Source organism: Pongo pygmaeus, chromosome 17 (genome assembly GCF_028885625.2).
Source record: "Pongo pygmaeus isolate AG05252 chromosome 17, NHGRI_mPonPyg2-v2.0_pri, whole genome shotgun sequence".
Taxonomy (NCBI): Eukaryota; Metazoa; Chordata; class Mammalia; order Primates; family Hominidae; genus Pongo; species Pongo pygmaeus.
The window spans coordinates 63533432-63553590 of NC_072390.2; the positions used below are offsets into that span (position 1 = coordinate 63533432).

General features: G+C 50.0%; 1 protein-coding gene across 11 annotated transcripts in view; it reads left to right on the forward strand.

Annotated features, from left to right (window-relative positions):
* CTIF (cap binding complex dependent translation initiation factor) overlaps positions 1-20159 on the forward strand; it is a 327569-nt gene that overhangs the window by 164052 nt on the left and 143358 nt on the right. For all 11 annotated transcript variants that reach the window (XM_054461009.2, XM_054461013.2, XM_054461010.2 and 8 more), the window contains one exon: positions 12014-12090. In XM_054461009.2, the coding sequence (XP_054316984.1) occupies positions 12014-12090 (77 nt within the window). The remainder of the gene's footprint in view (positions 1-12013; positions 12091-20159) is intronic.

The window sequence follows — 20159 nt, forward strand, 5'->3', positions numbered from 1 at the left end:
TGCTTCCCAGCAGGTGCACAAAGACCACAGATGCAAGTGCTTAGGAAGCCTCAGGTTGGAGGCCTTCCTAGCCCAGGGGGCTCCACATGCAGCAGGGCATTCTTGAGCTGGGCTGTTGACATGCCATACATGCCCAGTCATCTCATTTAACCCTCGTAATGGTCCTCTGATGTGCGTATGCTTCTTTATTACCGCCACTTTTTAGGTGAGAAAACTAGAAGCATAAATAAGGTAGGCATTGCTGCCAGCTCCTGCGGTAAGTGGCAGTGACAGCATCTAGCCAAACGTTTGATGCCTGATCTCTGCTCAGGCCACCTGGATCTGCATTGCTGCAAACCCCCAGCTCTCACATTCCATGTGAGCAGACTCCACGCTGGCTTGGCAGATACTGAGAGGCAGGTCCTGCTGCCTTCACTGTGGCCTCCTTATCCATGCTGATATGGCTTGGCTGTGTCCCCACCCAGATTTCACTTTGAATTATAATAATTGCCATGTGTCAAGGGCTGGGCCACGTGGAGATAATTGAAGGGAGATGGTCTCCTCCATGCTGTTCTCATGGTAGTAAGTTTCATGAGATGTGATGGTTTTATAAAGGGGAGTTCCCCTGTACATGCTCTCTTCCTGCCACCATGTAAGATGTGACTTTGTTCGTCCTTTGCCTTCTGCCATAATTGTGAGGCCTCCCCAGCCATGTGGAACTGTGAGTCCATTAAACCTCTTTCCTTTATAAATTACCCAGTCTTGAGTATGTCTCTATTAGCGCATGAGAACAGGCTAATACATGTGCCTGTGGCCTCTCCAGCCAGCTCTGACCTACCAGGGCAGACAGCAGGACAGTGATGAACCTGTTCATTCATGTGAGGCCTTGGAGGCTTCCCCTCAGCAGAGCGGGGTACACCTCAGAATCTTAGCATGGCTGTGCGGGTGGTTTAGGCAGGGGCTGCCTCCCTGCTGCCCACAGATGCCCCTGCCCTGTGCGAACATGACTACTGCTAGTTTGTATAATGAGCTGCAGCAGAGTGTGCTCAGAAGAAGCAGAGCAGAGCCCCTCAAGCATGGGCCGTGCCTCTCTCACTCTAACCTCAGAGCCTCTGTTCACTTTGAAGGGTGGCCTCGGGCATCCTTTCCTCCACAGTTCCTTGGACCTTGGATGTTCTTCCATTGTGACTCCACTCAATTTGCGTGTCCGTCTTCCCCAGGGGCCCATGACCCTCTTGGAGACAGAGGTGGAGTCTTGTTTTCCTGTGTCTGTGCACACAGTGTGCTCACGGGGCACCATGGGCATCCTCTGAGGGTTTGTTGAGCATCACTCCTCTTCTAGAGTTGGTTGATGCTTCAGTTCTTTGATGGTCTTTGAACCTCCTCAAGTACATAAAACTCTTCACAATGTTACCCACTTCTCAACAGTTGTCATTTCCCCCTTAGAGGCCAGAACGCTAACATTGCTTTGCCTTCTCTTGAGCTTGCTCTCTAGAGTTCTTGAGGCTCTGGGTCTCATCTGTGCCGTAGACACACCACTTCGTGAGGGGCCGGGACACAGGCCATATGTGTCTCATCATGCCCAGGTGGTTTTTTCAGGGGCTGCAGAACAGAAACTCTCATTCCTCATGGCCCTTTGTACCTCTCACATTTCTTGGGCCTCTTTCTGCCCCTGGTCTGCAGCAGCTTGAAGGTGTTGCCATTTTCAGTTCAGAAGTGTGTCCAGGACCCTTAATAGATATCCATTATCCAGGGAGTGGAGCATGCCAGTCCACTCCAGTTCCATTCTCTTGTGAGTGTCCCGTGTCAATGAGCAGCATGAACACCGTGAGCCTAAGTGGCCTGTGTTCAAGTCTTTCCTGGGTTCATGACCTGGAGAAGGCCCGTAGCCTTTTGGTCCCATTTGGTCTTCGACACAGAGAGTCACAGTCATCCTCCAGTGCCTCTGTCCCCCAACCACACATGGAGACACGGCCTCCCTTCACTGCACTGTGCTGGCTGCAGAATGGAAGCCTGACAATGGTAGTTGAAGAAGTGGCATTTTAGTAATTGTTTCCTGTACATTTTACCCTCTATAATGTAGAAACAATCTTCTAACACTTTCCTGTTGGTCCCTAGTCCCAGTTCTTTGCATCAGTGTCCTCACCTATTTTATCTGTTTATTCAGAAATTAATAAGTAAATGTCATTTGTATTCGACATTGCCTGGTAGAGTCCTCCTGACATGACTACCCGTGGAGGGCAATAAGGGAGGGGCCATGTCTGCTTTCCATGACTTCCTGGATATAATAAGATCAGCCCCACTGACTCCTAAAGTTGTATCATGTGAAATTATTTAGCACTTTTTTGGTTGCAAGTGACAGAAACCCAACTCAAAATATTTTAAACGTAAAAAGAATTTGTTGGCTTATGAAATCAAAGAAAGGCTTAATAGTGTGGCAAAGGAGGTAGGAAGAGCAAATATTTTCATCCTCATTTTACACAAGAGAGAGGAGAGGGCAGAATGGGATATTAAAAGAATGGTCCATGGTGATCCAGGCTTAGCGACAGCCAGGACCTGGGTCACCCAAACGGTGTGTGCAGTTTATTATTCAGGACTCTTTAGACTGTTACAATTAGAAACCCCGCTGGAAGGAAAAGGGGGAGGGGGGGGTTATTGCCTTGGAGCATCCAAGGAAGTCTTGCCCATTCCAGCGACCCAGCCTCTGGAACCTCAGTGCTGTGCAGATGAAAACCACCTGGATAAAGGGTGCATGTCTTAGGCTCTCACCCACAAGGCTAGCCTGGGCAAAATATTCACGTGCACTTTTAAGGGGGTCATAGAATCCGCTGAAGCCTGTCCAGGGTTCCTGAGTGAAGCCCTTCTTCTAGAAAAATGTCTAGCTCATTGTGTAGCTAGCCTCTGGGATAGTATTGAGAGCAGAGCTTTTCAGAATGGGTAGAGTTTTAGGTTCACGCCCCAGGGCACCAATGTGTGGCAGGTGGAGGCAGGATGTGTGGGGTGCCAGGGCTCAGTGGCAGCTTCCAGAAATTCCATGTTTACTTTTATTGTCTATGATTTTATATTAGAACTTCAGCTAAGGTATTGTTTTTAAAAGGATCTCTGCTGATTAAAAAATAATAAATTAAAAGAAAAGTTAGAAAACCACAAATTTAAGCACGGGTGAGCCTGCCCACCCCCGACCTTCCTTTCTGAAACAGGTCAACTTCTCTGAATAGCTGTGCAGCCTAGAGATTCCAGGAATTTTAGAAACATTACCTATTTATTTCTGCTTGGACGTGACCCACACATCCTGCCCATGTGGAGAGAGACGTTGGTAGGATAACTTCTTAGAAAAAAAAAAACATGAAAAACCATGACCCCCAGCAGGAGGAAGCCTCTGCCGTTAAGACAAGCTTATTGTCAGAGGAGCTGTGCTTGGGATTTTTATGGTCCTTTAATCAAGTGCTGTGGTTCCTTTGTATTGTTCACCCCTTGGGATGTCTACCCAGGTTAGGGCTAGAGATGATGGGAGTCTGCAAAGTCCTGAGCTAGCATGGTCTGGACTTGGCCTGAGGATCTGCCCTACCTCCATGGGGCTCATGCTCTCTGGGTATGCCCAGGGAGTGACAGAAACCTGATGTAATCAATATAGAAGCTTGTGAAGAAGAGGAGGGGGACTATAGCTTCCAAGAGGCCAGGGCAGAGTGGATATCCAGGCACTGTGGGGGCAGACAGGTGATCAGCTGGGAGGGAGCAGGGTTGGAGCTGCAAGGTGTGCCTGGTGAGGAGCCTGGTGTGGTCACCTCCTGCCTGGGACCTCCCACCCCTTCGCTGGCCTGGGCTAGGATCCCCACCACTGCACGGCCGCACCACTTCCTTGCAAAGACAAGCGTTTAGTGTAGTTGTTTTTAACAAAGCAGGAGGAAGACTTTCTTGTGTCTGTATAATGCTTTCTTCCTTTTCAAAAAGCTGCTGTATGGGAGAGAGAAAGATAATAGACCTAGAGATAGTTAGGCTTGGATGATTTCTATCAGACCTAGGTTTGTGGTCAGGGGTCAGAGGTCAAAGATCATGAGACTGTCAGGAAGATTTTCCTTGAAGGTTAAGTGGGCATTGGAGTCTATGAAAGTGCAGGCCATGGAATTGAGCTCTGCGGGGCACTTCAAAACCTCATTGGGGCAAGGGCAGCAGCCAGGGGACTCCCCCTCCACCACCACCACCACTCCCCAGCCTGTGGAGTGAAGGGCAGGGTGGGCTTGGTGGCCAGGAATACCCCTTTCTGGAGAGGAGAAGGCAGGCGAGCAGGCGAGCCTGCCAAAAGGGCTGTGGCTAGGGTCCTCGCTGGAGTTACAGCAAGGTTATGCCAGGCAGACACAGGAGGCTGTCTGAACCAGTGCCTGCCAGACACCAGCTCTCCTACCTCTGGGCCTGGGGGGGAAGCGTAGTGGTCACTGGGAGGGACTGCCTGTCTCTGAGTACAGAAATGAGGGAGGGACTTGCTCTTGTCCACGCCCTCTCGCTTCTAGAGGCCTGGGGAGCACGGCGGAGCACCACGTGGTCTATGGTAGGGTGGGAGAGAGCTCTCTGATGCTCCCGGGAGGTTGGCCTCCTGTCTCTGCCCTGGTACCGTAGGCCATGTCACATCACCATTGGGACCATGTGCCTCATGGCTTCCTGCTAACTGGTTGGGCCTCTGTGGGCAACTTCTTTGACCTCACTAAGCCTTCTCTTCCTCTTCCATAAAAATGGCCTGGATATACAGTGGAATTACCTGGTGAGCATTCAACATATACAAATTCAAATCTCAAATTAGAATTCGAAATTTGGCAAAGGAAATATACTCAGAAAAATATCCCTTCCCAGCCTGGGTGATTTTGCCCACCACTCCACCTGGGTTAGTTTCCCGGGGCTGCCATAACAAAGGACTGCAAACTGGGTGACTTAGAATGGAAACTTCTTGCCTCACTGTTCTGAAAGCAGAATTCTAACATCAAGGTGTCGGCAGGGACACACCCGCCCTAAGATGCTAGGGAAGGACCATCGCTCCCTTCCAGCTTCTAGTAGCCCCTCAGCTTCTTGCAGTGTCCCCCCAGTCCTCACGCGGCCTTGTTTTTACAAGGACATCAGTCATATCGGACCGGGGCCCCACACATGCACACTCCAGCGTGTCCTCATCCTAACTTAATTACACCTGCAGTAGCCCTCTTTCCCAATCAGGCCATTCAGAGGAACCAGGGGTTAAGACTTCAGCATAAGAATTTGGAAATCACACTTCAACCCATGACATCACCCAGAGGACCCTTGGCTGGGGAAGGAGGAAGCATGGGAGAGAGGCACAGGCCCCTCAGGGTGGGCACATCTCGGCCCCATGTGAGGACTGGCTAGAGACAACAACTTTTACATCAGAGGCCCCTAAGTGCATGCCGACCACCTCGCCCGGCAGGCAGTGGTGGAGACAAGAGCCTTTTCCAGCCTCTGAAGGAATCGGGCTATGCTGGACAACTGGTAACTCCACTGTGGTCTCCAGGGAAGCAGGTTCATCCTTCAGGGAGGGTGGGGTAATGGGGATGTCCACGGGCACAGCCTGACCCATTGCTGACGGCAACAGCAGTGCATCATCTCACAGTCTAGAGGCGTTGGCTGGGCCACGCTCCTTCTTCCAAGGCTCTAGGGTAGGAGACTTCTGCACTTCTTCCCAGCTTCCCATGGCTGCCAGCAATCCTTGGCACTCCTGGGCTTGTGTCTGCCTCACTCCAAACACTGCCTCCATCTTCACATAGCCTTCTTCCCTCTGTGTCTCCTCCATCTCTCTGTGTTGAAATTTACTTCTTCCTATAAGGACACCCATCATTGGATTTAGGGCCCAGCCAAATCCCACAGGACTTACTTCATCATAACTTGATTATATCTGCAAAGATCCTATTTTCAAATAAAGTCACATTCACAGGTACACGGGGTTAGGACTCCAACCAGTCTTTCTGGGGAACACAATTCTACCTCCTGCGGAGGGTGAGGAGGACTTTACAGATGGGGTCACGCCAGGCACTGTGGTCAGGAGCACCAGCAACAGCCCTTGGAATGCCGGGGCTTCACCTCTGCCCAGGGGCCCAGCCCAACCCCGGCACTCAGCCCATGATGCTGTTGCCATTGGCCTGCCAGGTTGAGGTTGTGGCATGCCCTCTTCTCCTCTCTTGTGCCTTGTCAAATGCCTTAGGGCTCCGCTCAACTATCACCCACCTAGCAGAAACTTCCCTGACCCTTCTCCCAAGAAGAAGTCCTCGATCCTTCCTCTGGGCTGCCAGAGGCGCCCGTTCAACTTCAACTATCGCACATGGCACGTATCAGCTTATTCGTTTGTGTTCCCTTGAGCTCCCCTAGGCCAGGGACAGGGTCTTATTCTCCTGATATTCTCCATCCGGTGCACTGTTGCATGGCGGGCCTCCTGCATTTGTCAAGTGAGAGAGAGCCAAGAGTGGATGGATGGGGACATGGGTAGGTAGATGGATGTCAAGTGTTACCTGAACAGAGAGGTCTTCCCTGACCCCTCCACCCCTCCCTCTCTCATCCCCTTGCCCTTTGTGTTTTGCTCCATAGCAAAACGTAGTCCTTTATCATATGATATACTTTGTTGCCTCTCTCCTTTCATTAGAATGTGTGCTCTGTAAGAACAAGCCTATTGCCTTTCTATTTCAGTATTGTATCCACAGTGCCTGAAACAACAATATTTATGAGATTGCAGGTGCATGGAGGGATGGGGGGATGGAGGCATAGATGGGTGGGTGGCTGGGAGCCTGTTGCCTAGGGGAGGCGTGTCACTCCTATCACAGTGTCAGCTGGTCACAGATCCGCCTGGCACACATGCTTTCTGCTCACTGTTTGTTTTGCCCTCCATCCCCATCCCCTCACCCCCAGATTCAAGAATTATTATTTTTTTATGGCATCATCACAGGGCAAGGCCTTGCACTTCCAGCCTAGGATTATTAACTATCTGGGGCTCATGTTCTGGGGCCAGAGCTCTGCTGGGCCTGCCCTTAATCCCTCGGAAATACCCACCACACTGGATTGTGAGATACCAGCCTCAGCCTGCCCTGGAATGGGCTGATTTTACATAACATGTTTTTGCAACCAGAGCAATAGCATGCCGCCCCTCAGTGTCATGTCTTCCACAAGCACTGACCTCAGGACAGGAGTGTGTGTGCACGTGTGTGTTCCACGTGTACTCTGCCGGCACTGCGTGTGGAAGGAGTATTAGCTTCCCTCCATCCCTGGAGAGGCTTGGTTTATATAATCTACTTGTCTCTCAGGCCCATTTAGTTACCGGAAGTGGTCAGATGTTAGACAGACGGGGAACTGCAGCCAGGTCTCAGAGCTCAGGGGAGAATGGTTCTCATGCAGAGAGGTTGGGGAAAAGCAGGCAGGGCCTGGTGGGTAGTCCCAGTGTGCTACAGAGGCACATCCGACTCAGGTGGACCAGACAGCCAAAAAGCCAGCTGGGATACCCAAGGGCTGGTTCTCTCATGTGGGGAGTGCAGGAGGTGGAGGGGATACTTACACCTGGACTGATGTCTACATGGGGCCCTTTCAAAGCACATAGTAAAAGGATTTGCTGAGCAAAGAGTTAAAGCAAAGTCCACTGTATGTGCTTTTAAAGGATACATTTCCCATTTACCACTCAAGGGATCTATCCTTTTTAAAAAGCAAGGAGGGGTCTTTGGTCTAAAGCCAGAATACTATCTCCCCTGGCCAGCCCACCAGAAGCAACAACTTATACTTTTTCCAGATTTCAGGAACGTATTGGTCCTTCCTGTCATTGGGTGCCACTTGTCTTGGACATGCCACCTTTTCCAGCAACATCTTAACAGATAATGTTTTAGGGCAGCTGTTTCCTTGAGATTAACTGGTGGGGGGCACTTTTCATTTTGATTGATCTTCTCTTCTTCTCCTTCTTCTCTTCCTTGTCCTCCTCCTCTTCTTCTTCTTCTCCTTCTCCTCCTCTTCCTTCTCCTTTCTTCCTCCTCCTCCTTCTCCTCTTCCTCATTCTCCTTTTTTTCTTCCTCTGAACACATGCCATTCCCTCTACCTAGAATACACCGCCCCCAGATATTTTTTACCTTTTTAATTGAGATATAATTTACATACCATGATATTCACCCTTTCATAGTATACAACTTAGTGGTTTTTAGTGTATTCACAAGGTTGTGCAACCATCACTACTATCTAATTCTGGAACGTTGTTATCACCACAGAAGAAACGCAGCATCCATTAGCAGTCATTCTTCATTCTTCCCCTTCCCAGCCCCTGGCAACCACTAATCTACTTTCCATCTCTGCAGGTATGCCTATTATGGACATTTCTTAAAAACTGAAATCATACACTCTGTGGTCCTTTGTAACTAGCTTCTTTCCCTGAACATGATGTTTTCAAGGTTCATTCATGTTGTAGTGTGGCTCAGAACTTCCTTCCTCTTTATGGCCATATAATATTCCATTGTATATATGTACCATAATTTATTTATCCAGTCATCAGTGGACGGGCACTAGGTTGTTGCCATGTTTTGGCTCTTATGAACAATGCTGCCCAGACCATTCACATATTACCTTACCTCTCACCAATGACTTTAAAGAAGCTCTGCCAACCTGCATGAGCTGCACATCTGGTGACAGGTTTGTGACTCAGTACAGACTTTCTCCTTTCTTCTGCTGGCCTCACACTTGCCCCCTGTTAACACCCAAGTGTTCTTGTTTTGGGAGGAGTGTAGGCAGCACCCTGAGTTGTATGTGTCTCTTGGTACCAGCTACCATCTTGAGTTTGAAGAACAAGATGGCTGATTTTGAGGGGTTCTCAATGGAGCTTGTGTCAACACAGTGCCCCCCATTGCATGCAGGAGGATGTTCTCGGTGCCAGAGGTTCTATGTAAAAGGCCCCAGGGAAGGCAGTAAGGTCCATTCATTTATTCACCTAGATGCCACATTGAGGCTGAGGCCCCAGGTGGCCTTATACGTAGGACCAGCCCTCTATAGCCCTGGCCTGGATTGTTCCTGGAGAGGGAGGACCTCAGAGGGTGCAAGGCTTTGTTCTGTCACCTCTGTCACTTTGTTCCACTCATTTTTCGCCTCACTATAGTCTGCCAGCCTCGGGCCAAAAAGAGCGTAAAATAGAGCTTCTCCATCCTCCCCCAGCACACCACCCTGGACCACCAGGCACTGTGCAGATTCTCTCTTCCTTCCATGGCCTGAGCTTCCTATGCCCTCCGTCCCTGCAAATCACCTCCTGCTGGGCTCTTCCCAGGGCTGGGGGCTCCATGAGGACAGGTGCCTGTGCTGCCTTGTTTGTCCTGGCACCCTCAGCCCTGAGCAGAGTGTCAGGATCACAGGAAAGATAACGATGATGATGATGATGATGGCATCGATGACAGTGATGATGACAATGAGGCTTACTGTGTGCCAAGCATTATCCTATGTTCTTTACATGTTTCTGAACTCATTTAATCCTCACAAGGATTCTAGCAGCCTGATGCTATTATCTCCATTTTACAGATATGGAAACTGAGGCACATAGAGGTTAGGTCATCTACTCAAAGTCACACAGCCATCAAGAGGAAGAGCCAGGATCTGACATTCACAGTCTAACTCTAGAGTACAGGCCTCTAACCACTGTCATGGTTTATACACATACACTGCATATACGGTTTATGCACATACACTACATGTATGTGAGTTGTTCTGGGATGGATGGATGGGTGGACACAGGGGACGTAACAGTGGCTTCATGAGAAGCCCTGAGTGGCCCAGCGTGCCCCATTGAGCCACACTGAGTCTTGGGACAGGGTTAGCTCCCCGTGGCTGCTGCCTGTGTGCAGGTAAAGAGGCCAGGAGGTGGGTTAGAGCCCAGGGCTAGAGGCCCAGACCGAGGAGGCTGGCACCCCCTGGGCTCGTGTTACACCAGGGGCTATGGCCAGTTCCCTCTGCCCAGCCTCAGAGCCGAGATCCTAGTCCCCGCCGCCGCCGGTGGGGAGCCTCGGCTTCCTGTCCATTGTCTCCTTGGGGCACACCCAGTGTGTTCCTGAAGTGACCTGGAGAGGCAGGGAGGGAGGGAAAGAGGGAAGGGGGCCAGCCCAGAGCCTAGTCAGGGTGGGAGAGGGGAAACGAGAGGGGAAGACTTGGTGTTTTTCCTTATTTGTGTTTTGTATTAAAGAAAACAAATAATATCCTTTGAGAAAACCATTAAACAAAGCACATCCTAAGGCCCCAGAGGCCTATTGTGGCTGCCTGGAGCCCGGAATTCATTCATGCTTTCTTGGCTAGATTGCTGGAGGCAAGAGAGACACGGGGTGAGAGGAAAGGATTGTTATTAAAATGTATTTTGAAATGTGTTGCTCCCTCCCTGCACTCAATCCAGTCCAGGCCAAGTGGCCACAACTCCAAGGTCCCTGTGTCCTCCTGAGTCTGTTGTTCTCCCATTACCTGTCTGGGAAGCTCCCCAAAACTGGCCAGTCCCAGCACAGCCAGGGTGGTCAGTTTCCCCCATGAGCTTGGGGGCTGAGCCCTGTGAAGGCAAAACAGTGGGACCCTCCTTTATGGAGCCTGAATCCAGAGGGCTGCATGTGCCCCACCACAGGGTGCAACCCACAGTACTGTGATCTCTAACTCACTGTGTAGCCACTCTGGGCCTTGGGCTCCCTGCCTGTAAGGTGGGAGTGGGCCAGAATAGACCCCCTCTGACTGCTCTCCAGCAGCCTAGACCCTGTGGCTCCCCCTTATCCAGCGCATGCTCAGGTCCCTGCAGCTGGGTGGGGGTCACACTCAGGCTGTGGCCTCTGTATTCAGGCCTATACCCAGGTGTCCCAGGTTCAAGCCAGACCACTCCCTCCTACTTGACTCCAAGCCTAGGTACCCCCTACTCCACCCCAGGCCGCTCATAATGGAATGGTAGTGCATGGTGGTGCTCTCTGCCATGTCCACACCAGAACATATTTTTCTGTTGGAGGAGGGATGGGAAGAGGTGGTAAGAGCAGAGCTGGCCATCAGCCCAGCTTGTGCAAATAGCTCTGCCTGTGATCCTGCATTTGCAGGATCGGCCCTGGGTTGCAAATAGAGGGTCTCTCTCCAACCTTGATGTAGATGTATAAATAGTTGCTGTCATGATGACAATACGCAAAAGACTATCCTTAGAATTTTCCCCAGCTCCTCCTTTAAAGTTGAAAAAGGAGCCTGGGCAACAAAGTGAGACCCCACCTCTGCAAAAAATCAAAAAATGAGCCAGGTGTGGTGATGCATGCCTATGATACTGGCTACACGGGAGGCTGAGGAAGGAGGATTGCTTGAACTCAGGAGGTCAAGGCTGCAGTGAGCCGTGTTTGCACCACAGCTCTCCAGCCTGGGTGACAAAGCAAGACCCTGTCTCAAATAATAATAATCATAATAATAATGTTTAAAAAAGTAATTTAGCTATTTCCATGTTTTCCTAAATACTCCCTAGGCAATATATAGGGAAAGAAGATCTTGGGTAAAAATCTCACTGGGGGGTGCCTGGACTAGGTTTAGGAGACAAATTTCCTCTTCACAGGGCTTAGGGTTTTCAGGCTTCACCTCCTTGGTCCTCTAGCAGCCCAAAGAAGAAGGTTAACATTCCCATTTTGTTATGGAACTTGTGCTTAGAGAAGTAACTTGCCCTGGGATGCACAGCCAGTGAGCTGCAGAACCTGGCCCCAGCTCTGTTGCTCATTCTCTGCAAAACCTTGAACCAGTTTGTTCATCTTTCCAGATTTGAATGTTTCATCTGTAATTCAAGGGCTTGGACATAATGGATTCTAAGGTCCTCATTGTCCCTACTGTTCTTTGATTCTGTAATTCCAGCATTATTGCCTGGTAGGAAGTTCATTGACTCTACTGTTTTTCCTTTTTCAGTCTGGATTTGGTGGTTAGAGTCTAGTCTCTCCAACCTCTTGATGTCTTTCTGTCTTAGATGCTGGTGTACTTAGTGCAGTCCCAGAGGTGCTTTGCTCTCTTTCAGGAATTACTAATCATCCCCCTTCCTCCCCCCATGACACAGGGCTACCACCCGATGCCCCATGAGGTGGAGATCGCACACACCAAGAAGCTGTTCCGCAGGAGGAGAAATGATCGAAGGTAGGAGAGACTTCGTCGTGAGCTTTGGGTTTGCCTTTCCTGCTTCTGCCATCTGTAGCAACGTCAGCTTTGGCCTGTATTTCGCTTTTCCCAGCCACCAGCTGATCCTGATGAGATGGGGTTGGTGGCATCGTGGGTTGGTTACTGGCTGGGGATTCCCCATGGGCAGAGTGGTGGCTCCACTTCTCTTGTTGACCTAGGGATTGGCTCCCTTCAGGCGTTTGGCTGAGAGCCCACCATCATCACTGCCTCTTCCTGGGGGTCAGGCAGTGACCAGGCTTTGCAGTTCAGGAGGAAAAATGCTGTTTCCACTGACCTCAAAGCAACAATAGTGGTCCTCAAAAAATAGGACTAGCTGGCTGTGTGTTTTGAGACATGGCCTCCAGGAGGCTCCTGGAGCTCACAAGTGCAAGAGTATCTGTTTTCCTCCTCCCTGGTCATTGGGAGTTGTCCCTCATGCGTGCTGGCTCTGCTGTCACAGGCAACTCACAGATCAGCAATGGCACATGCTACTGCTCCCAAATTCCTGGGGGAACCCACTTAAACTAAGGCAGAAACCGAGATCTCCTGTGGAGCTCAGAGTCCTGGGTGACAATGGGGCCAGGAAAGGGGCAATGAGGTAGGCCTGGATAAGAACATGCAGCTGAAATTGAGCATCCTGGGAATGTGTGCATTTATTTTCAAAAAGGCTTTCTTATAAGGGGAGAGCTTCAAGATATATTTTAAGTGGAAAAAATTCAGGTGCAGAGCAATGTTTCTTATGTGTGGCCATTTATGCAAAAGGGGGAGTTAGAGTATATTTTTTGCTTGAACATGCATAAATTATTTCTGGATGGAAATACCAAAAAAAGAAAGAACAAAAAGGCTTATGCCTGAGGAATTAAAATGAGGTGTTCCTCTATAGGGAATGTATCCTTAGATAAAGATGACGGCTTTTGGTTCTACCTTTAATGAACAGAGAATGTTCTCCGAGGGCCAAGAAACAGCCGGTGGACATGCCTTGCTCAGAACCCTAGCGGCGTCTGTGCTCAGGATGGCTGGCCACCTCCTTAGGCTGAGACCGGGGTCTCTGATCCTTCCCTACGCATGCACGCCCTGAGTAGGGATTATTAGGTGGTGACTGCAACTCTCGGGGTGGATGTAGGCCTGGGTGCCCAGACTGCTTTGTCATCCACTGGTGGATTAAGTGGATCTGAACACATTCACAGAGGATGGCAAATGTATAAGTAGCTTGGGAAGAAGGCAGTGTCCTGGCTTAGAAATCAGAACCACCAGACACTTTCTGTAGAAGCACCAGGCACCAAAAAGGAACACTGAGCAGGAAGAGGTGGACCCAGGCCTGTTCCTGCCTTGACTAGAGTACAGTTTATTGCATCATGTGTGCTGCCTTTTTGCTGTGCAGCATCACAGAGGCAAATTCCTGGTTTCTGGGTTCCTGGTAGAGGGAAGAAGGAGGCAGCACCCCTCAAGGAGGAATAGGGTTCACAGGGGCCTGGGAGGTGTCAGAGAGAGCAAAGGCTTTATGTCCTCTGCCTCTGGCCCTGTAGTCTCTGATGGCAGGGAAGATCCAGAGTGTGTGTCTGGGAGGTGCGGAGAGTCCCTGAGCTTCCTGATGAGAAGTCACCCTCTGCCCCACCTCTCCACGCCCAGGCAATGGCAGGCTGCCACCCGGCATCCAGGTCAGCCTGCATGTCCATTTCTGGGCCAGGTCATCTCGCTCAGCAGGAAGACCCTGGACAGTGGCAGGCCTCCGGAAAGCAGCAGCGTGACCCAGGGATGTAGAAAGAGGAGCGTGGCATGCAACGGCTGGGAAGCCGAGCTTCCGCTGAGCCGCGCTCACATTCACCAATGCCCGGGTTAGGTCAGCACACCTCCCAAAGGATGTGGATGGGCCAGGGTCCAAAGTGAGGCAATAAAGATGATTAAAGGGGTGGAAAGTATGTCCTGTGAGGAGTGCTGGAGGGCTGGGGCCAGGGAAGAGGAGGCCGAAGGGAAGGAACATCGTGCCGTGAAACTCATGAAAGATTTATACAGAGAGATGAGGGGCCGCTGCCTCCATGTCCACAGGGACCCAGACTAGAGGAAGTCAGCTTGGATGGAAGAACAGAGTTTTCAGCTGGACCGAAGACAGACTCATGGAGCAAACATCTTGACCATTTGGGGCATCACTGTGCAAGTCAGAGCAGCAGCCATGCCTGAACACGGAGCATGTGCTCGTCGGGGCGCCCCGCTCTAATTCCCCTTCTCGATGTGGTAGAATCCGTTACTCACTCACAGCCTGGAGCTGTCGTGGAGTCCCCAGGTTATGGGGACTTTCAGGAGGAGAGCAGGCAGCCATATAGTTTAAGGACCTTTTTGTCTCAAAGCGGGGGTCTCCTGAGTCTGTTTTGGGAAATCGTGGGATTCTGACATTCAAAGAGCAGCTGCAGAATATTATCAGGTGACCCCTAACCTTCCCAGCTAATGACCCATAGTAGTAACCTTGCTAAGTGTCAAACCTGCATATTTGACCTTGGAAATCTATACTTGTGTGCAGCAGGTTCACCTTCCTAATGTTCTGGGCTTAAACTACACTGGGAGGGGCTTGCATTTCCTGGGCATGCATGGCAGCAAAGGGAGAAGTGACCAGAATCAGATTTGGTGGCCAAAGGGCACAGCCAGCATCTGTGCCATGCCTCTGATCTCCCCCCGACATATGAAGGGAAGGGGCCAGCTGTATCCCCCTGGTGGCTTGGTGGCTCTCCTTGGAATGGAGAGGAGTCTGTGGCTTTCCGTCTTCCTGCAAAGTGGCTGGAGTTGGTGTCCGATAGCTGCAAACTCCAGGCAGCATGAGCATGTTGCTGAAGCTAGGAGCATGCAATTTCCCACAGCCTGGAGCAGGGATTTTCAGACTGGGACCTAGAGTCCTAGTCTTCGTCAAAGTCTGTGTCCCATCCCAGTTCCAGCTGCACTCTCAGGGGTTTTTGTGTGCCTTACTGCTTTTATTTTCCACTTGTTTAAGTCTGAGGCTGTTAGCAAGCTGAATAATATAGCAGTTTAGGTACATGCCCCGGAATTAGGAGCTGGATGGGAATCCCACCTCCTCTACTCACTCACACTATGATCTTGCCAATTACGTCACTTTTGAAAGCCCTGTCCCTTCTTCTACAAAATGGGTTCACTAGTCGGGAGCTGAAAGGAGCTGATTCTAATAAAGCACCTAGAAACACGGTCTTAGTGTTGGCCCACTCTACAGGTCAGAGGCGGTCCTAGGTGCTCAGGAAGGCTTTCAAGGTAAGTGTGGAGCACAGGTGTCTGCAGTGAGCGGAGAGCTTTTGTCCTGTGATTGTGGCGGCAAACCCGGAAAGCCTTGCCCTGCATTCCCTCCAGGGGCAGGCCGCTAGGATCAATTGTTCCTCCCACTGGATCCACTTTTAAAGCCCTACCCCACGCTGTCAGAAGGGGCAGAGCCTGGGCTAGCAGGGAAGGAGGCCCCTTCGGAGTGGTCACCTGCAGACTCTGCTCCTGATGCAATGGGCTGCGTCTAGTGAATTGTGGATGTCTTTTTTCCATTTTGGAAAAAAAACAAAATTAAGCTCATGGACAGTTCAAAGGTTTCCTCAAGAATGTTCTTGACATTTGAACAACTAGTAACCACTTGTTTGTTTTTGGAAGCTAAGAAAAGACATTTGCTGATTTCAGACAAAATTATGCATTTTGTGACATAAATGTGCTAAATGAGTGTTCTATGCGTTCCTCAAAGAGCAGCATGCCTTCCGATGCTCTGGCCCCACACAAGTTGGAGACCTGTTGCTTGGAACAGGGGCTGCTAAGGCTCGTTCCCCCCCTCCCCTCAAAGCTTTCTGCCCAGAGCACATAGATCAGAAGAGCAAACTCACTAGAGGGCTGGAGACCTGGCACACTGCCCAAGTTGACCCTGAGTGAGGTCCCTCACTGCTGGGGAGGATATTTTCTCTCCCCACCGCACCCTGGCTGCATTTAAGAGATGAACACATTGAGGCAATGAAGGGATGGTGTAGCCTGAGCTCCCTGGGAAGCAGGCTCTGGGACGGTGATTATCAGCAGCTGCTTTTAAAGGCATGCCCTTGGTATTGATACTGGTAGGAGATCAAAAGAGGAAGTGGTAGCAGAGAGAAGTTGGGCTGCAGTGCAGTCTTAGAGAGTTCTGAGCCTGTAGGGGAGGTTTTGAAGTTGGGGTAACTCTTTAAGAGCTGTCCCAAGAAGGGGTAAAGGGGCAGGCCTTGATACCTCCATGTCTGTTGGTCATCAGGCAGGGACTGCCCAAGGAAGGGAGCGTGACCTTGGGCGGGGCTGTGCTCTTCACCCAGAGCAGTTGCCCTAGGGGTTGGCAGCTGAGGGCTGTCTGCACAGCACTTCCAGCAGCCGGATGGCAGTGCCCCGCTCCTGAATGTGTATCACGGCAGACACCGCAGTGAAGCACTGTTCAGTTCTCCTACTGGGATTGGTTGGGTTGTACCCTGTGCCATAAGCTGTGCCCGAGAACACGGGAAGTATAGGGTGTGGCCCCTGCTCTTGAGGGCCTGAGCTGTAGCTTGCACAATGGCACCTTGACTCCAGAAGCAACCAGAACGCTGTGCATGACTGTCAGGCATCCATGTGTTAACAGGGTGGAGGCTTAGAGAAAGCAGCCATCCTGGGAGATGCTCCAGAATGCTTCCTGGAGGAGGTGGGGCTTGAACTACCAGTGAGACTTCCAGGAGGATTTGGGAGATGGGAGGGTGTTGGGATGAGAGGAGCGGCACTTGCTGCTTCTGTCCTGCGATTGACCATGACTGTGGCTTGGTGTCCTCTAAATGCTCCTCTGCATCTTTAAGCAGGCTCTGGAGCCAGCTCTGAGCCAGGGATTCCCCACATCCCCAGAAGTCGTCCCCACATGGCTCCCTAGAAACAGAGCCAGGTGGGTGGTGCTCACAGCGGCCACCACCCCCAATTGAACTACAGAGAAGGGAAAAGCCATTGGAGCCTGCCGGCTCCAGATGATCCCGCCTGACTGTCAGCAATGTCAGTAGACCCTGCAGGCTCCAAAGCCCGGCCTCTTAACCATCAGAAGAGGTGGCTAATGGAGGCATTAGTGGTCCATCGCACCGTGCCTGTGCGGCCAGGGAGACAAGAGAGCCGTTCTCCAAATTAATTTGTTTCATTAAGTGAGGTCTCAGAATGGTTAATTTACTCCATGGGCAAAGCAGATTGAAAGGAAGAAGAAAAAAACACCTTAGCCAGCCCAGCTAATGTCAGATGGCTCCACAGGACTAGAGGCAGGGGAGCGAGCCATCCACCTGGTGTGCAGAGTGGGCCACATGCTGGACGTTACAGGGTGGCCACAGCCTACAGCAGCACTTGCTGCCTCTGTCCTGCGATTGACCGTGACTGTGACTTGGTGTCTTCTAAATGTAGAACCAATTAAGAATTTTGGGGCCGGGTGTGGTGGCTCACACCTATAATCCCAGCACTTTGGGAGGCTGAGACAGGCAGATCACCTGAGGTCAGGAGTTCGAGACTAGCCTGATCAACATGGAGAAACCCCATCTCTACCAAAAATACAAAATTAGCCGAGCGTGGTGGCACAGCCTATAATCCCAGTTACTCTGGAGACGGGCAGGAGAATTGCTTGAACCTGGGAGGCGGAAGTTGCAGTGAGCCGAGATCACGCCATTGCACTCCAGCCTGGGCAACAAGAGCGAAAATCTGTCTTAAAAAAAAAAAACAAATAAATAAAAATAAAAAATAAGAATTTTGTCCCTCCCTCTCTTCCTCTGCCAACGTGAACCCAGACCCTAAGTGTCAGTCATCAGATTGGATTTTGCAAGCTCTCTGTAACATCATCTAAGTCACTGATAAAAACAAACAGGACATATGGAACTTTGTGAATAGACTAAAAAGCACTCAATTATATACTTTAAAGGAGTGAATTTTGTACTGTGTGAATTATATCTTAATTTTAAAAAAATTTAAAGAATAAGGTAGGTCCCAGGATGAAGTGATGTGGCAAGCCCCTTGAAACACCCCTTCAAACATTTTTTTTAGCAACAAGGTCTTGCTCTGTCACCCAGGCTGGAATACAGTAGTGCAATAATAGTTCATTGCAGACTTGAACTCCTGGCCTCAAGCAATCCTCCTGCCTCAGCCTCCTGAGTAGCTCCAGGGACTATAGGCACCCGCCACCACACCTGGCTAATTTTATTTTTATTGCTTGATTGATTGGTAGTGATGGAGTCTTGCTATGTTGCCCAGACTGGTCTCAAACTCCTGGCCTCAAGCAATCCTCTCACGTCAACCTCCCAAGTAGCTGGGATTATAGACACAAGCCACTATACCCAGCTACCTCTTCAACCTTGATGTTTTCAGGGTTCCCTAAATGTGTCAGGCTAGTAACTGTTTCAAAAAAGGACATAGATTTGGTCTGACCATGACTTGGTCTGTGTGAACCTGTACTAGCTGTTAGTGGTCACCTTTCTTCTTCCAAACCATCTGTTTGGGAATCTCTCTTGGAGAAATGATATCTATATTTTTCCAATTTTTGAAAATTAGACTGTGTGTACCTAGCTACAGTCTCTAACACTTTTGTTGCATTAGTCAGAGTTTTCCAGAGAAACAGAACCGATAGGATATATTGAGAGGAAGAGAGAGAGATTTATCAAGGGAATTGGCTCATGAGATTATGGAGGCCAAGAAGTCCCACTGTCTGCCATCTGCTGCAAGCTAGAGAACCGGGAAAGCCAGTGGTGTAATCAACCCAAGTCCGAAGGCCAAGAGTAAGCATACCATGTGTTACAGCATGGGATGTCCAAGGGCAGGAGAAGATGGATGTCGCCATTCAAGAAGAGGGAGTGAAGTCACCCCTCCTCTGCCTTTTGTTCTGTTTGGGCCGTTGGTGGATTGGATGGTGCCCATCCACACTGGGAGAGAGACCTTTACTGAGTCTACTGACTCAAAACGTCCTCATAGACACACCTAGAAATAACGTCTTACCAGCTAACTGGGCACCCCCTAGCCCAGTCAGGTTGACATGAAATTAACCCTTATAACTGTTCTCCAGGATTCCTCAGACATGGTCAGGGGCCATTTATGACCTCATGTAAAGATTTCTTTTACTCCAATCAATATCAATATCACCCCATTCCCGGGGCATGAAGGTGAGCACTCAGAGCACCCATTGCTCTCCGTGGAGTCTTCCAGGCCCTCAGCATCTGACAGATGCAGCAACTGCAGTTGCCTTTTCTGGGCTGGTACCTGTTCTCTTGCGGAAGGCAAACTTGGAGTTGGAGAGGTCTACTTTCTTTTTGCCACCTCTTAATTCTACGCTGTCTGCCCCATCAGTAGCCTCACCTGTCCCTCTGACTTCTCACTGTCAATACGAAAATATGCTTCTAGAATTGTCTTTTATATTTTTAAGCCCCATTCCTTGACACTGCTGTGGCTTCTCTATCCCAGGATTTGATGGTCATCCATGACTACAGGAGGCCCCACATTCCTTTTCACATGTGGGCTCATGGGCAAGGGCTCTGGGGGATACCAAGTGCCTCTTGACATCCCTCTCTTTAAGTCACAGCTGCTATCTGGAACTTGCTGCTCCTTTTAGCACCTCAGAACACTCTACCAGTCATAGAGTCCCGCATCCTACAAAAATGACCAGGTCCCCCAGATCTTGCCCACCAGGAACTGATGAGGAATTAACCTAGTCAGAGTCCTGTATCTATCCATCAGCTCATTCACATGAGTTGTTAAGTTAGCTCTTTTGGAAGTGCAGTCCATCCTTATTACTCATTGATTCATATTTGCACATTCGCCTACTTGTAAAACTTATTTGTAACACCACACTCAATACTCATAGTGTTTTTGCAGTCAGTCATTGACACACACACAGAGCAGTGAAAAATTTGAGTTGCCTGACCTGCAAGATCCCAGTCGAGGCCAAAGTAACACTCTGCCTCCTTGTTTCAGCTCTCATACTATAAGCAAGCACCCTTCTCATGGTTCTGTTTACTGCCATGTTTTTCACATTTTTGTGCTTTTTCTTGGTGAATTTGCTATTTTAAATGGCTCCTAAA